At 34.6% G+C, this 12738-nt stretch overlaps 1 protein-coding gene across 8 annotated transcripts in view; it reads right to left on the reverse strand.

Moving 5' to 3' along the window:
- The window catches only part of LOC127432571 (cAMP-specific 3',5'-cyclic phosphodiesterase 4D), a 255863-nt gene that overhangs the window by 50015 nt on the left and 193110 nt on the right, over window positions 1-12738 (reverse strand). For 6 of the 8 annotated variants that reach the window (XM_051683814.1, XM_051683816.1, XM_051683818.1 and 3 more), the window contains 2 exons: window positions 3493-3684; window positions 1287-1349 (listed from right to left, as the gene is read on the reverse strand). In XM_051683814.1, the coding sequence (XP_051539774.1) occupies window positions 1287-1349; window positions 3493-3684 (255 nt within the window). The remainder of the gene's footprint in view (window positions 1-1286; window positions 1350-3492; window positions 3685-12738) is intronic. The other 2 variants (XM_051683815.1, XM_051683822.1) reach the window with 1 other exon arrangement.

The raw sequence follows: 12738 nt of genomic DNA on the forward strand, positions 1-12738 counted from the left end.
TGCGGCAATCCCAGGCATTTCATCATCCAAACTCTGTCTTCTTCATGCGATATCCCTCTCGACGTACCCCTACGTTCTTACGACACGCAAGGTTTTAATGCACAGAATCAAATCAACCAATCAAATCAACCCAATTTCATCTAAAAATTAAAGAAGCATTTCCTATTTTTCTTTCCTTGACCAAAATCACTGTATTGTATGAGTTTTACATGACCGTAACGGTATCATTGTTTACTTATTTTTGCTCAATATTTAAGTCCTTTTTTTGCTCTAAATCTCCACTTTAACTTTCACTTTCAGATGTAAAAGTGAAACTAAACAGGCACCACATGTGACTTTCAGATGTAGAAGTGAAAGTGAAAGTGGTGGACTTAAATATTGATCTGTTTCTCACTCATACCCATCATATCACTTCAGAAGGTACGAATTTAACCACTGGAGTCTTATCGATTATTCTGTTTCCTTTGTGATTTTTGGAGCTACAAAGGTCTGATCACCATTTGCTTGCATTGTATGGACCTACAGAGCTGAGATATTCTTCTAAAAATCTTTGTGTTCTGGTGAAGAAAGAAAGTCATACATATCTGGGATGGCATGAGGGTGAGTAAATGATGAGAGAATTTTCATTTTTGGGTGAACTATCCCTTTAAATACTTAAAAAATTAAAACAACTTGATAAAAGTAAAAAAAATAAAGAAAAATAAAGAAAAATAAAAGAGAACAAAAGATCTTCACACTATACAACACATTATAAATATTACTAGATGAGCCAGGTTTGAAGATATAAATAATTAACAATAGCTGATATATGCACAATTTCACACCTGTGACAATGTGATCACAAATATGTATAATTCTTCATTCATTCAGCAAGTTACGGTGTTGCTCTGCAACCATAAAAACCCGCCAGTTCCTAACAGACACGAGCGGTCTGGCATGTCAAAACAAACTCTTTCCCATTATATTCATTGTCTTAAATAGGAAGCAGCCTCTTGTCAGATTTTACCACCACATTATAGTAGAATCTTTACCAGTTGACACATTTCTACTGTCGCATCGCATCATACTGCCCAGTCCTACTTGAGTTTTGCGTACAAGGTTGATTTGGTCGTCATTCTGCGCATTAAAAAGTGAGGGTGTGGGGGGTTCTTAATGCATGTGAAATCGTGATGTTCGTGTCTACATATGAAGCGAGGTGATGCAGATAAGACAAGCAAGAGCATTCCTTGAGTAAAGAGCAAGGCCAGGTGCTGTCTTTAGACAGGTGAGCCAAAACCAGAACTTACTTTCCACTAATAACCGGCTCAGATCTCCGAGAGACCAGGCCCGGCCTCTGCAGGTGGTTATTCCTATCGATAAGGACACAGTTTGTCAGACATACACACACTTGCATACACATACACAAATGGAAAGGATATCAAACACAGATGGCAGCCATTTGTTCCTCTGCCTTTGTGGTCTGGGAACAGCAATGTTTCTTAAGAGGTCAGCAAACCACTAAAGAGTCATTTGAGTCTTTTCGGCACCACCAATAGGCGCTGGATTACAATAATAGGGTGAACTGGGAGATGTCTAACACACAAGCTGCTTCCTTTGGTTTATTTAATGCCATATATATATATATATATATAAAGAAAAGTACGTCATTTACTGATCCTCATATTGTTCAAAACCTGTATGACTTCCTCATCTCATATTGGTTACTGGGGCTCTCAAGCTCTAAAATGACAATAAAATTGTGCTATGTTACAAGTCTTTGGAAGCCATATGATAGTGTTGTGTGAGGAAAATGTATATTCTCATACACACATTCAATTAAAGTAGGGCGTGTCAAAACGAGTTGCGCCAGTTTTGGTGTTATGATGTCAAACTTGTGTCATCATTGACGTCAAACCAGCTGCAATGCGTCTCGAAACACAAATAATGACAATTTCAAGACACAAGACAAAGCTATTCTATCCTAAGGCTTCAGAAGGTTTGGAATATAGTGCTCAAGTTGTATAGACTACTTTTATGGTGCTTTTTTGTCATTTTCATAGCTTGACAACCTCAGTTACCATTATGAAAAAAAAAAAGGTCAAAATAGTTTTGTTTGTGTTTCTCTGAAGACAGACAGTCATATGAGTTCGGAACAACATGAGTGAGTAACAATGACAATAACTATTCCTACAATATAGAAAAAAGTGGCATGGTCAAACAGCATTACTATTGATAATAATAAAATAAACATTACTGATAAACGTTTTTTGGCTCCAACTAAATTTTGGCCCTAAAAAAGATAGAAAATTAGGAATCTGTCAACTAAAATAAATAAATTAATATTTGTAAAAAAAAAAAAAAAAAAAAAATCTAACATATTTATTTATTTATTTATTTATTGGTATTCTTTAGTATACCTTTAATATAGAAAAAAATGGCACAGTCTAAATGCAGAGCAAAACTAAATTTGTTGATTACTAAATAGATAAATAAAAAAAACTGCACTAAGTTGATGAAAGCGAATCAAGGATCTCATTGGTTTCATTGTGTGGCCATCTCTGTTTTTTAAGAAAGGAATTTCTCAGTTAAACAGCCACATAGGAGCTTTGCTAGGCGTTACTATTGTCATCTTATTTCTGAGTAAACATTGCAGCTTTAAATCATTTTCTCTGTGCATAAAACCAGTGAATGGATCCTTCTGACAGAAAAAGAGAGGGGGCAGTCTTTCCTGAGGCATAACTATGAAAATGGGTATGTGTATTTAAAGAATCTTGTTTTTCTCATTGTGTGAGAGAGCGAGAGAGAGAGAGAGGGAAGATGGAGAAGAAGAAAGATTGATGTCAGCGTGAGACAAAGGGTCATGTGACTTGTCATGCATGATGTTGAGACCTGGGGGCAAACAACAGTGCACTAGAGACCACACACACATGTACATGAACATAAATACAAACACACACATACACTCAAACAACAAGGGACCATCAATGTCATCAACACGTAACAGCTGTATGTCTATGTGGTGACTCAAAAATGACATGTGAATGTAACTGCACCTGATTCTAATTAAATTCTGCTAGCTGATCTTAATAAGTTACACTCCTTTTCAATTGTGTAGTTCTGTTTGTTGATTTTATGTTTATGTAATTAAGGAAAAAAAAACCTATTGATTGGAAACATATTTACATTTATTGTCTTAGATCACAAAGACCTTTCTCAGTTGCGACTTACTTTAATTTGGTTATTGGAAATGAATAGTTGCAAGCTGAAACATACAAGCCTCTTTCAAGATCATTTCTAATTTCCATCTTGACACTTCAGAGTGTGTATGTGTGCAAAACATGATTATTATTACAACTGCATGGATAAATAAAATTAATATGAGGCACAATATTTCAATTTGAGTGTGGTTTTGCTCAGTAAAACAAAAGTAAGAAAACTCGACTGACCCAAATTATTAAGCAGAGGATTATGGGAAATTGGGACATGGCCCGATCTATCAGTTTGAGTACTTACATGTCACTGGCGATGGAGGAATTTCGGGACATGGACTTAGGTGAAAGGTCATAGTCACTGTCGGAGCGGTACAGGAAGGATTCCCTCCGCTGGCTGTGCACAAAGTTTGCCTGAAGTATCAGGCCTGAACCTGGACTCGTCATGGGATCCAGAGGACTCCGTCCTGATGACGTGCCATTGTCCACGTCAAAGCTACAGGAGATGAGAGAAAGAGAGAGTCAGTGTGTTACATAAGTCTTTCTGTAGACAATACCAATACCCGTGATATTATACTTATATGCTACTGAACACAGTCTTTCATCTAAAAAGTTTAAGAGACAGAACACCAAAAATTACAATTCTGTCATCATTTACCAACGTGATCTCATGAGAATTCGTATGTATTCTTACGTAAAGTTTGGTTCTAGCAAACGTACATTCTCTTACGTTTGCTCAGACACCGAAATGTACAATATTGACAGCATGTAAACATCATCATTTTACATGTTAATACCTATAGAAGCATACAAATGTTTACTTGTACTGTTTGATTTGATTAATATTAGGCCTGTCGCGATTATTAAATAACCGTCTGATTATTGTGCACTTTATATTCCAATCACATTTTAATGCCCATATAAGGGAATTTTAAGTGAATATACAGAATAAACCATGAACGGCACATTTGTATCATTCAGTTGAACTCTGAGGGACACTGAGCCGCACCACAGACATCAACCGGAGCAGCTCCTGTCCGCAAGAGCACGTGAAATGCTTCTCAAGCACTCTGATGTGCGAGCCGTCAGCGGAGGCTCACGCCATACTCCCATAAAAATATCAACTTGGATAGTGAACGCAAAGCACTCCGGTTTCACTCAGTCATATCAAGCACAGGAAGTATTGAATTTTGTCATTTTTCTGAATAAATTATTGTGATTAAATTTATCTGCCTGTTATGTGTTTTATATGCTTAATAAATGGTTATGGTTATGTTAAGAAGTAGGTGTGGGAGTAGCGGCTGTAAAATATATAAAATATATAAATTAATATATTGTAACAACAATTATTACTACTGTACATTAATCAACTAGTTAGATGTTTTGATATTGTTGAAATGTGGTTATGTTTAGAGGTTGGGGTAGGGTTAAGGGATCTAAAATATTTGTAAAACAGTAGAAATTTACAAATATATTTATAATCGATTCGTGTATTAAATATATTTGTAATGGATTTGTCAATATTTGAAGTTTTTAAAGCTGTAAATATGTAAAAAAAAAAACAACAACAAAAAAAAAACGTAAAATGTTTCAAACGTCCATATTATACATTTTAATGTCTATTCAAACGTAAAATGATGTACGTTTAAATGTTACAAATATTAATGTACAAATAGTTATGTATATTAATGAGAACAGGCTGCATTTACATAATTCAATGTTGTTTTTCTTTTTTACATGGAACACAAAAAAGAAGAGGTTAGAACGTATGTCTTAGTCTCAGTAACAAATCTCTTTCATTGCGTCTTTTTTTCTATACAATGACAGTGAAAGGTGACTGAGGCTGCCATTCTAACTTAAATCTCCCTTTGTGTTCCACGGTGTTCAAACAGGCTTAAAACATCATGAGGATGAGTAAAGCCACACTAATCTGCTTTCGGTTTCCTTACATCATCGTTTTACAAAGTAAGTGGTAATGGAGAGCTTTTTTTTAAAATTAAAAACAACATTCTAGTGTAGATGATAGGCGTAAACGTATCAGAAATTGATGCATTTTACAAATAAACAAAACTGTACTAGTGTGGATGTTGCCTAAATGATGAAAGAATTTTCATTTTTGGCTGAACTGTTCTTAACAAAAATAAATGGTTGAAATATTAAAATAAAACAATGGTGTGTAGACTTCAGCTTTCTCTAAATAAAGTTATTATTAATGTAAACAGCCAGCAATAAAGAAACAAATTAAAAGCTATTTTGCATATTAGACATTGGGAGTTGTATCAGATCCATATACACAGCAAGGCCTTCAATACAAGCTCAGTCGACAGCATTTGTGGCATAATGTTGATTACAACAAAAATTAATTTTGTCTCGTCCTTCCTTTTCTTTAAAAAAAAGACACAATTTCGGTTACAGTAAGGTGTATTATTTGAGCTGTAAAGTTGTTTAAATCATAATTTTAGGGTTATAGGGTTTGTTGACATTATATCATCATGGCAACAAAGTTGTATAATTGGTTATAACGTTACACAGAAAAGGTTAGTAAGTGATCTTATCACACTAAAATCATGTTTATACACATATTGTTTAAATCTTGCAGGTATACTTTTGAAACAGTGAGTATTTAATGTTTACGGATTGGCCCCATTCACTTTATATATTTAAGATAGTATGATTGTGTTTACATTAAAAGCTTGGCAAAATGGCCATTCTGAGCAGGAAATTAATTTGACCATTCATGTGTGCACTCGTATTACCACACCCAAATATGCATTTGAGCATTCGAAAGCGGTATTTGTTTCCTTCCAGTAATGCTGAAAGATTGGTATCATTACTTTTTATTTGAGCATCGACTAGGTACTAAAGTATCATTGTTTTCATTTTGACCTTCCTAAGAATAACTTTATAAAAAAAAGTAGTAAAAGAGTACAGCAGAGCAAAATCGTGAGTAAAGCTCCTGCATGGCCTGCAGAAGGCATTCATTGTCTCACAGATCTCGGCATAAACAAATGCGCACCAAAGGGATGATATTTCTGCACACATGGGGATAGCCTTATCTAAACCTTAAAGCTGCTTATCCTCATTACCCTCTGCTATCAAATCCACCTCACAGAATCACAGGGGTTTCCCTTGTGGTGACGTCTAGTGAACAGAAGGTGCACATTTTCACAAGGTTTAGCTGTTGTAATCCCACCCATGTTTCACTCTGAGGTAAATTGTGTTAAGAGGCTATGCAAGAGCTAATCGCCATGGCGAGGTGTTTGTGACGTCACTGGCTATGACACATTTGTGATTCATCCGGTGACTGAGTTTCCCTATGAGCGTCCCCCACGTAATGCATTATTTTATTCCACACCCGTATTTCGGCAACTCCCGTGATTGATATATATAGATGTCAAATGATTGGATTAAAGTTGTCTATATGTCACCAGCTTGATGACGCCTTCTGATTGGATGGTTATCCATTCTATAACTTCTGACACTTTGTCGTTCTGACAGTAGAAAAACGATTTGTGTTTTTCTTTTTATTAAAAGTAAATGGCTGAATAAATGTACTGGGAAAAAAAAAAATAGTTAGTTATATGTGGCATATCACTTTGTCCTGAACAATAATGTGTGATATGAATATGATTTTAAATTTTTTTTGTTTTTTTTGCCTGGCTCCCACTCTTATGGTTTCATTGTATGCCAAATATAAGAATATAAAATATCACGGTAACCACCACTTCAATGAGAGAATATGTATTGTTTGTAATGAACTATTTCAGACTTTTCTGAGAATGCTGTGAAAAAGAAATACATAATTAGATGGAATGTGAAGAAATTCAGTTTTAGATTGAAAGAAGACCGTATGGATATTTTTATTAAAAAAATAATAATAATAATAAAAAAAGGTCAAGTGCCTATAGTCACAGAATCACTCATTTATCTGAAAAAAATTATTTGTAAATATATGGAGACAGATGCATTATTATAATTTTAAAAGAGCAAGGTTGGAAAACAACATTTTAATTCACAGTTGACAGTGTATTTCTCACTTTTCTGTAAGCTAAGAAATATAAAAACTTCAATCATTTCTTACCATATTCCTAGAAACAGAGAAATATTTTAGTCCTTTTTCTACTGTAAATCTACACGTTCACTTTCACTTTAGTTTTTTTTAAAAAAAAAAAAAAAGGACTTAAATATTGATCTGTTTCACACCCACACCTATTATATCGCTTCAGAAGACATGGATTAAACCAGATTTATGGATTACTTTTATGCTGCCTTTATGTGCTTTTTGGAACTTCTGAGTTTTAGTCACCATTCACTTGCATTGTATGGCCCTACAGAAGTGAAATATTCTTCTAAAAATTGTGTTCTGCTGAAGAAAGTAAGTCATACACATCTGGGATGGCATGAGGGTGAGTAAATAATGAGATAATTTTCATTTTTGGGTGAACTATTCCTTTGTTCTAATTGCTAATTTGAAATATTATTCTTTTTAATAAACATGTAATTTACATGACTTTTAATGTCTTGATATTAAGTTTGCTACACAAACAAACTTGTTGATAATTTAATTTATGTTTAAACACTCTACCTATAGTTAAACGTTCTAAATTATTAAAAACTAATTGCAGAATTAATTAATGATAAGAAGTTAAATAAAAGAAGTGACAAATTATGTTACATATCGTATATTGAGCTGTATGGAATATACTGTATAGTAAATAGGTCATCCAGTAGGACAGAAGAGAGTAAACACACACACACACACACACACACACACACACACACGTTCATATACTGGAAGCTGCGATGTTACATTGTCCCCATTATAATATTAATCGACAAAGCTGTAAACAGCTTATTTAAATGCATGTGATAGCTTTGTCTTGTCTAATGTTAACCATTTAAAATTTGCACAGAACTTCGAACTTAGTGGCTGTTTGTTTTTCTGCAACTTATACGATATGATGTCCCTCTGTGGTTACTAAGGCTATTTGAATGACTTCTCAACTGCCCAATCACAGACCGCTTGTAAGTAGCTCTTAGTAGACAATCCGAATGCAGGAGGCGGGACCTGCCAGAATAGGGGTGGGAGAAAAAATAATGTTGCATCTGTAACCAAAACAAATCTCTAATGCCTCACTGAATATGTCTCTGCTCACAGATAATCGCATCTTCTTAGAAAGTCAGAGTAAAGCAAAGCAATAGCACATGGAACTGGAATGCTGGTGTGTGTGTATGAGATGCTCTCAATTTACAAAGAGCAGGTCTGCTAGTAATACAAAGACGGTCGTGTACTCGTGCACATACAGCAGAAGTCTCAGAACCTTCTGAGACCTTTCCTGAGCAAAATGAGATGTGCAAAGTGTTCGGGATACAGTGTTCTGACAATGAAATACGACTATCTCTAATCGGAGAGAACACTCTTAAATTCTTCTGCTAAAAAGTATAACAGCTGTCAACTCAGTCGCAATCTAAATGCACCTAGGCTTGATGATACAATCCAGATAATTTTGTTCACATTACTTCTGTTTAACCCTTGTGTTGTGTTCGTTTTGTGCAAACACATTTTGTGTTCGCGGTCAAAAATGGCCAGGCCACTAAGATTGTTTATAAATCTCTTATATTGCATATATTATCACAAGATATTGCATTAGATCTTTTTATCAACTTCTTTTTTAGTAATTATGACAGGTTTTGTACTCCTTTTTTGAACATATTTAAAAACAAATATATTTTTATTGATAGAAGGATTAATTGAACTGAGCTCATACCGGACAAGTGGGGGGCACTCCCTACGGAAATAATAATAATAATAATAATAATTACATAATAATCTGAACAAAATAGGTGCCGTTTTAAAGCCAAGAACCTGGACTTTAAAATGCATATAGCTGATTGTACCTATTCTTAAAGGAATATTCCGGGTTCAATACAAGTTAAGCTCAGTCAACAGCATTTGTTGCATAATGTTGATTACCACAAAAATGTATTTTGTCTCATCCCTCCTTTTCCTTAAAAAAAAAAAAAAAAAAAAATCGAGGTTACAGTGAGGCACTTACAATGGAAGTGAATGGGGACAATTTTTTTGGGAGGATTTGAAGGCAGAAATGTGAAGCTTATAATTTTATAAAAGCACTTACATTAATTCTGTTAAAACTCCTGTATTTTTTGAGCCGTAAAGTCGTTTAAAATGTCATTTGTACAGTCATTTTAAGGTTTGTTGACATGACATCGTCAATTGGCTATAACTTTACACAGAAAAGGCAAGTAAGTTTTTTTTATCACACATAAATCATATTAACATGCTTATTGTTTATGTCTTGTGGCTATACTTTTGAAAAAGTGAATATTTTAACAGTCAAAAATTGGCATCCATTGACTTCCATTGTAACTGCCTCACTGTGAGTCAAAATACATTTTTGTGGTTATCAATATTATGCCACAAATGCTGTTGATTGAGCTTAACTTAATCCATTCATTTCCAATGGCCGGTCATTTTTGACCGGAAACACAAGTGTAACACAGTGAAATAAAACCAAGAAAATGTTAAAAAAAATGTTGTGTGTTTTCAGATACTACAAAAGAAAGGAATTGTATTCCTATTGGTTTAAGTAAACAAATAAAATAAATAAATAAATAAATAAAGTAAAAAAATAAACATTAAAAAAAATAGTTTGTGTCAAAAATGACCAGAACACAACATAAGGGTTAACAAAAAATAAACTGCAGATCATCTCTTTATCTTTTCTGCTTCTTCAACAAAAAATTATGGTTTCAAATACTGAGACTGTTTTCAACAGTTTACATAAGTTAGTTCCACTCTGATCATTGGATGAACAGCGTTCGAAAAGTGCTGATATTTAGTACAAAACCATTTCATGTATCACTCAACGCCTGTCTGATGCTTGTGTCGAAATTACTGTAATTACGAGATGACAATTCAGAGATTCTACTCTGAGCTGTTCACATCCTCGTACTGAGAAATTATTTGTTTCTATGGCAATGCTCATAATGCCAAAATGGATCCTTGTGTGGCTTTTTTGTTGATGATATCAACATATATCATCTCTACATTAATTCACCTCTCTATGTTCTTCCAAAATGTTTACGAATAAGAAAACACTAGCTTTAATAAAATGGCATATGAAACAGAAATATTTTTCACTACTTTTTAACCAGGCAGTTGTCATATTAGTTCTTTACATGACGTCACGTATGTCAAGTCAGAGCTTTCATAATACGTTTACATTTATCCATACTGGAACAGTGATTTCCTCCACCGGAGACCCTCTCCAAAACCTTTGGAAAATTATGACATCAAAAAACTAAAAAACAGAGGTTTCTTAGCTCAAACAGATTAGTGGATGTGGCCTGAATTGTCATTTACTCGCACTTGCAATATATCACACTCGCAATCTTGCTTTTAAACTGAATATCAGTTTAAAAATTCCGTTCAACAGCACTCTTGCTTGTGTGATTTTGCTTAAATATCATATTGTGGAAACATATATCGCATAGTATGATGTAAAGTAACTTGCTAAAAAGCACAAACTTCATTTGAAGTCAGGTTTGTCTTCTATTTCAGATACAGTTGATCGGTTATTTGATCTGTGATGAAAGTCCTCCAAGAAGCGATTTCCTCATCCTTGTAGCTATACAGAAAATATGACTTGTTTTGAGATCAGCAAGCTAGAAACTTCTTTTCCTTCCTGTTTTACACTTTGGACACTTTTGCACTGCTGTAGTTGAGAGCAACAACTCAGTGAAGGCAAATGACCTTGAAGAGAACGGTGATAAAAAGATGCAGAAATCAATGAACTCTTGTTCTGCAGCCAGATCTTTTAGTGAAATGTGCTAAGCGGGATCTCTACTGAGACGCTGCTTTGTAAAGTCTTATGTTTTGCTATAAAATTACAAGTCTGGTATTATTATGGTAAGATCGCAAACATTTGCTCATTTATTATGAGAAAAATAATAGTGCAGATCAGGGACTCTCAAATGCACAAGCATGGTGAACAACACTAAGTAAACCCCTTGTCTAGTGACGCACAGCAAATGAGACATTGGGGAGATTGGAAAACCTTTTGATTCCCAAAGCGGGACACGTTCTGTACTTTTGCCGAATTTGGCCTGGTATGCTTGTTACTAGTGCATGAACAGCATAAACAACAGATTGCAACTAAACCAAAAATTCTCCATCAGTTTTATTTGAAAATGTAGACGTACTTTGGCCCTCAGTGCATCAACACTATTGAAAATTGAGGCGCTGTTTTGTGCAAAATGTTATTGCCTTAATGCACTTCAAGTGTGAGGCCCCACGGGCGTGCGAGGATACCTGAGCCTTAGCCAATACTGTCAGAGCAGTGTATTGTGATACATCCTCCAGAGGAGCGCTTGAGGAACAGAACGGATATACCATATTACTTCACTGTACACTCTTATAACCAACCTGCAAATGCTGTGAGAATACAGTGAAACCAGACTGAGGGCTATCTAGCTCAAACGGTCACTACATAAATGTGCACTAGAGATTCACGTCATGCTCAGTATGATGTCAAACTTTTGTTTGGATTAATCAAATTGGTTTGTTTTGTGAGAGTCATGAAGGACTCAAATGAACATTTAAAACAAGAATGTAGTAAGACGCTAAGTTACGTTACATTACATTAAGTCATGTTAAAAGTTGCATTATATTAAATTACCCTAAGTTTCGTTATGTTACGTTAATTAAAGTTACGTTACCTTAAGTTTAGCCTTGTTAAGTTAGCAGAAAAATTGTGTCAGAGACGGAGAATGTTGTTACATTTTGATGATTGATGATCCAAAGAAACATTTCCAAAAGGAGATGTTAGGCAGTATGTTAGTTTCAGTCACCATTTATTTTAAGGTTATTTTTTTTTTCCTTTCAATGAAAGTGAATGGAGACTGAGACTGAACACTCCCTAACAGCTCCTTTTGTGTTCCACAGAAGACAGAAAATCATATGGGTTTGGAGCAACATCAGGGTGAGTAAATGATGATGCAATTTTCATTTTTGAATGAACTATCCCTTAAAGAAAGCAATTTGGGTCAATTTTGATTACATGTATCCCAGGCCAACGTGTACATTTAGTGAACTAAGGGACAAGTGGGACAATCTTTTATGAACTTAAGTCCAAATCATCCTGAACAATCCATCTGAAGTTCTACAGTCATAAAAGGCTTAATTAAATGTGACAAGGAGACATAAATACCAGCCAGAAGCTCTCACCCACACACCATCACACACACCAACACACTTTCAAAAACTCCATCCAGCGGCGAACCTGACACATCCAATCTGCATCACCACAGTGTTATTATAGTTTTGGATTTTTTATTTAGCTTTTATGTCTATTTTATATTCAATTTGTCATTCCAAACTAGTTTAGTTTTCATTAGTTTTCACAGTTTTTCTGTTAGTTTTAGTTTTCTCAGTTTCAGTTTAGTTAGTTTTTATTTTAGTTTTAGTATGTTTTATGGCTGCCAAAGCTGAACGTTTACTGGTATCATTTAAAAAGTCTAACATCAACTA

This window comes from Myxocyprinus asiaticus, chromosome 42, assembly GCF_019703515.2.
Source record: "Myxocyprinus asiaticus isolate MX2 ecotype Aquarium Trade chromosome 42, UBuf_Myxa_2, whole genome shotgun sequence".
Lineage (NCBI taxonomy): Eukaryota > Metazoa > Chordata > Actinopteri > Cypriniformes > Catostomidae > Myxocyprinus > Myxocyprinus asiaticus.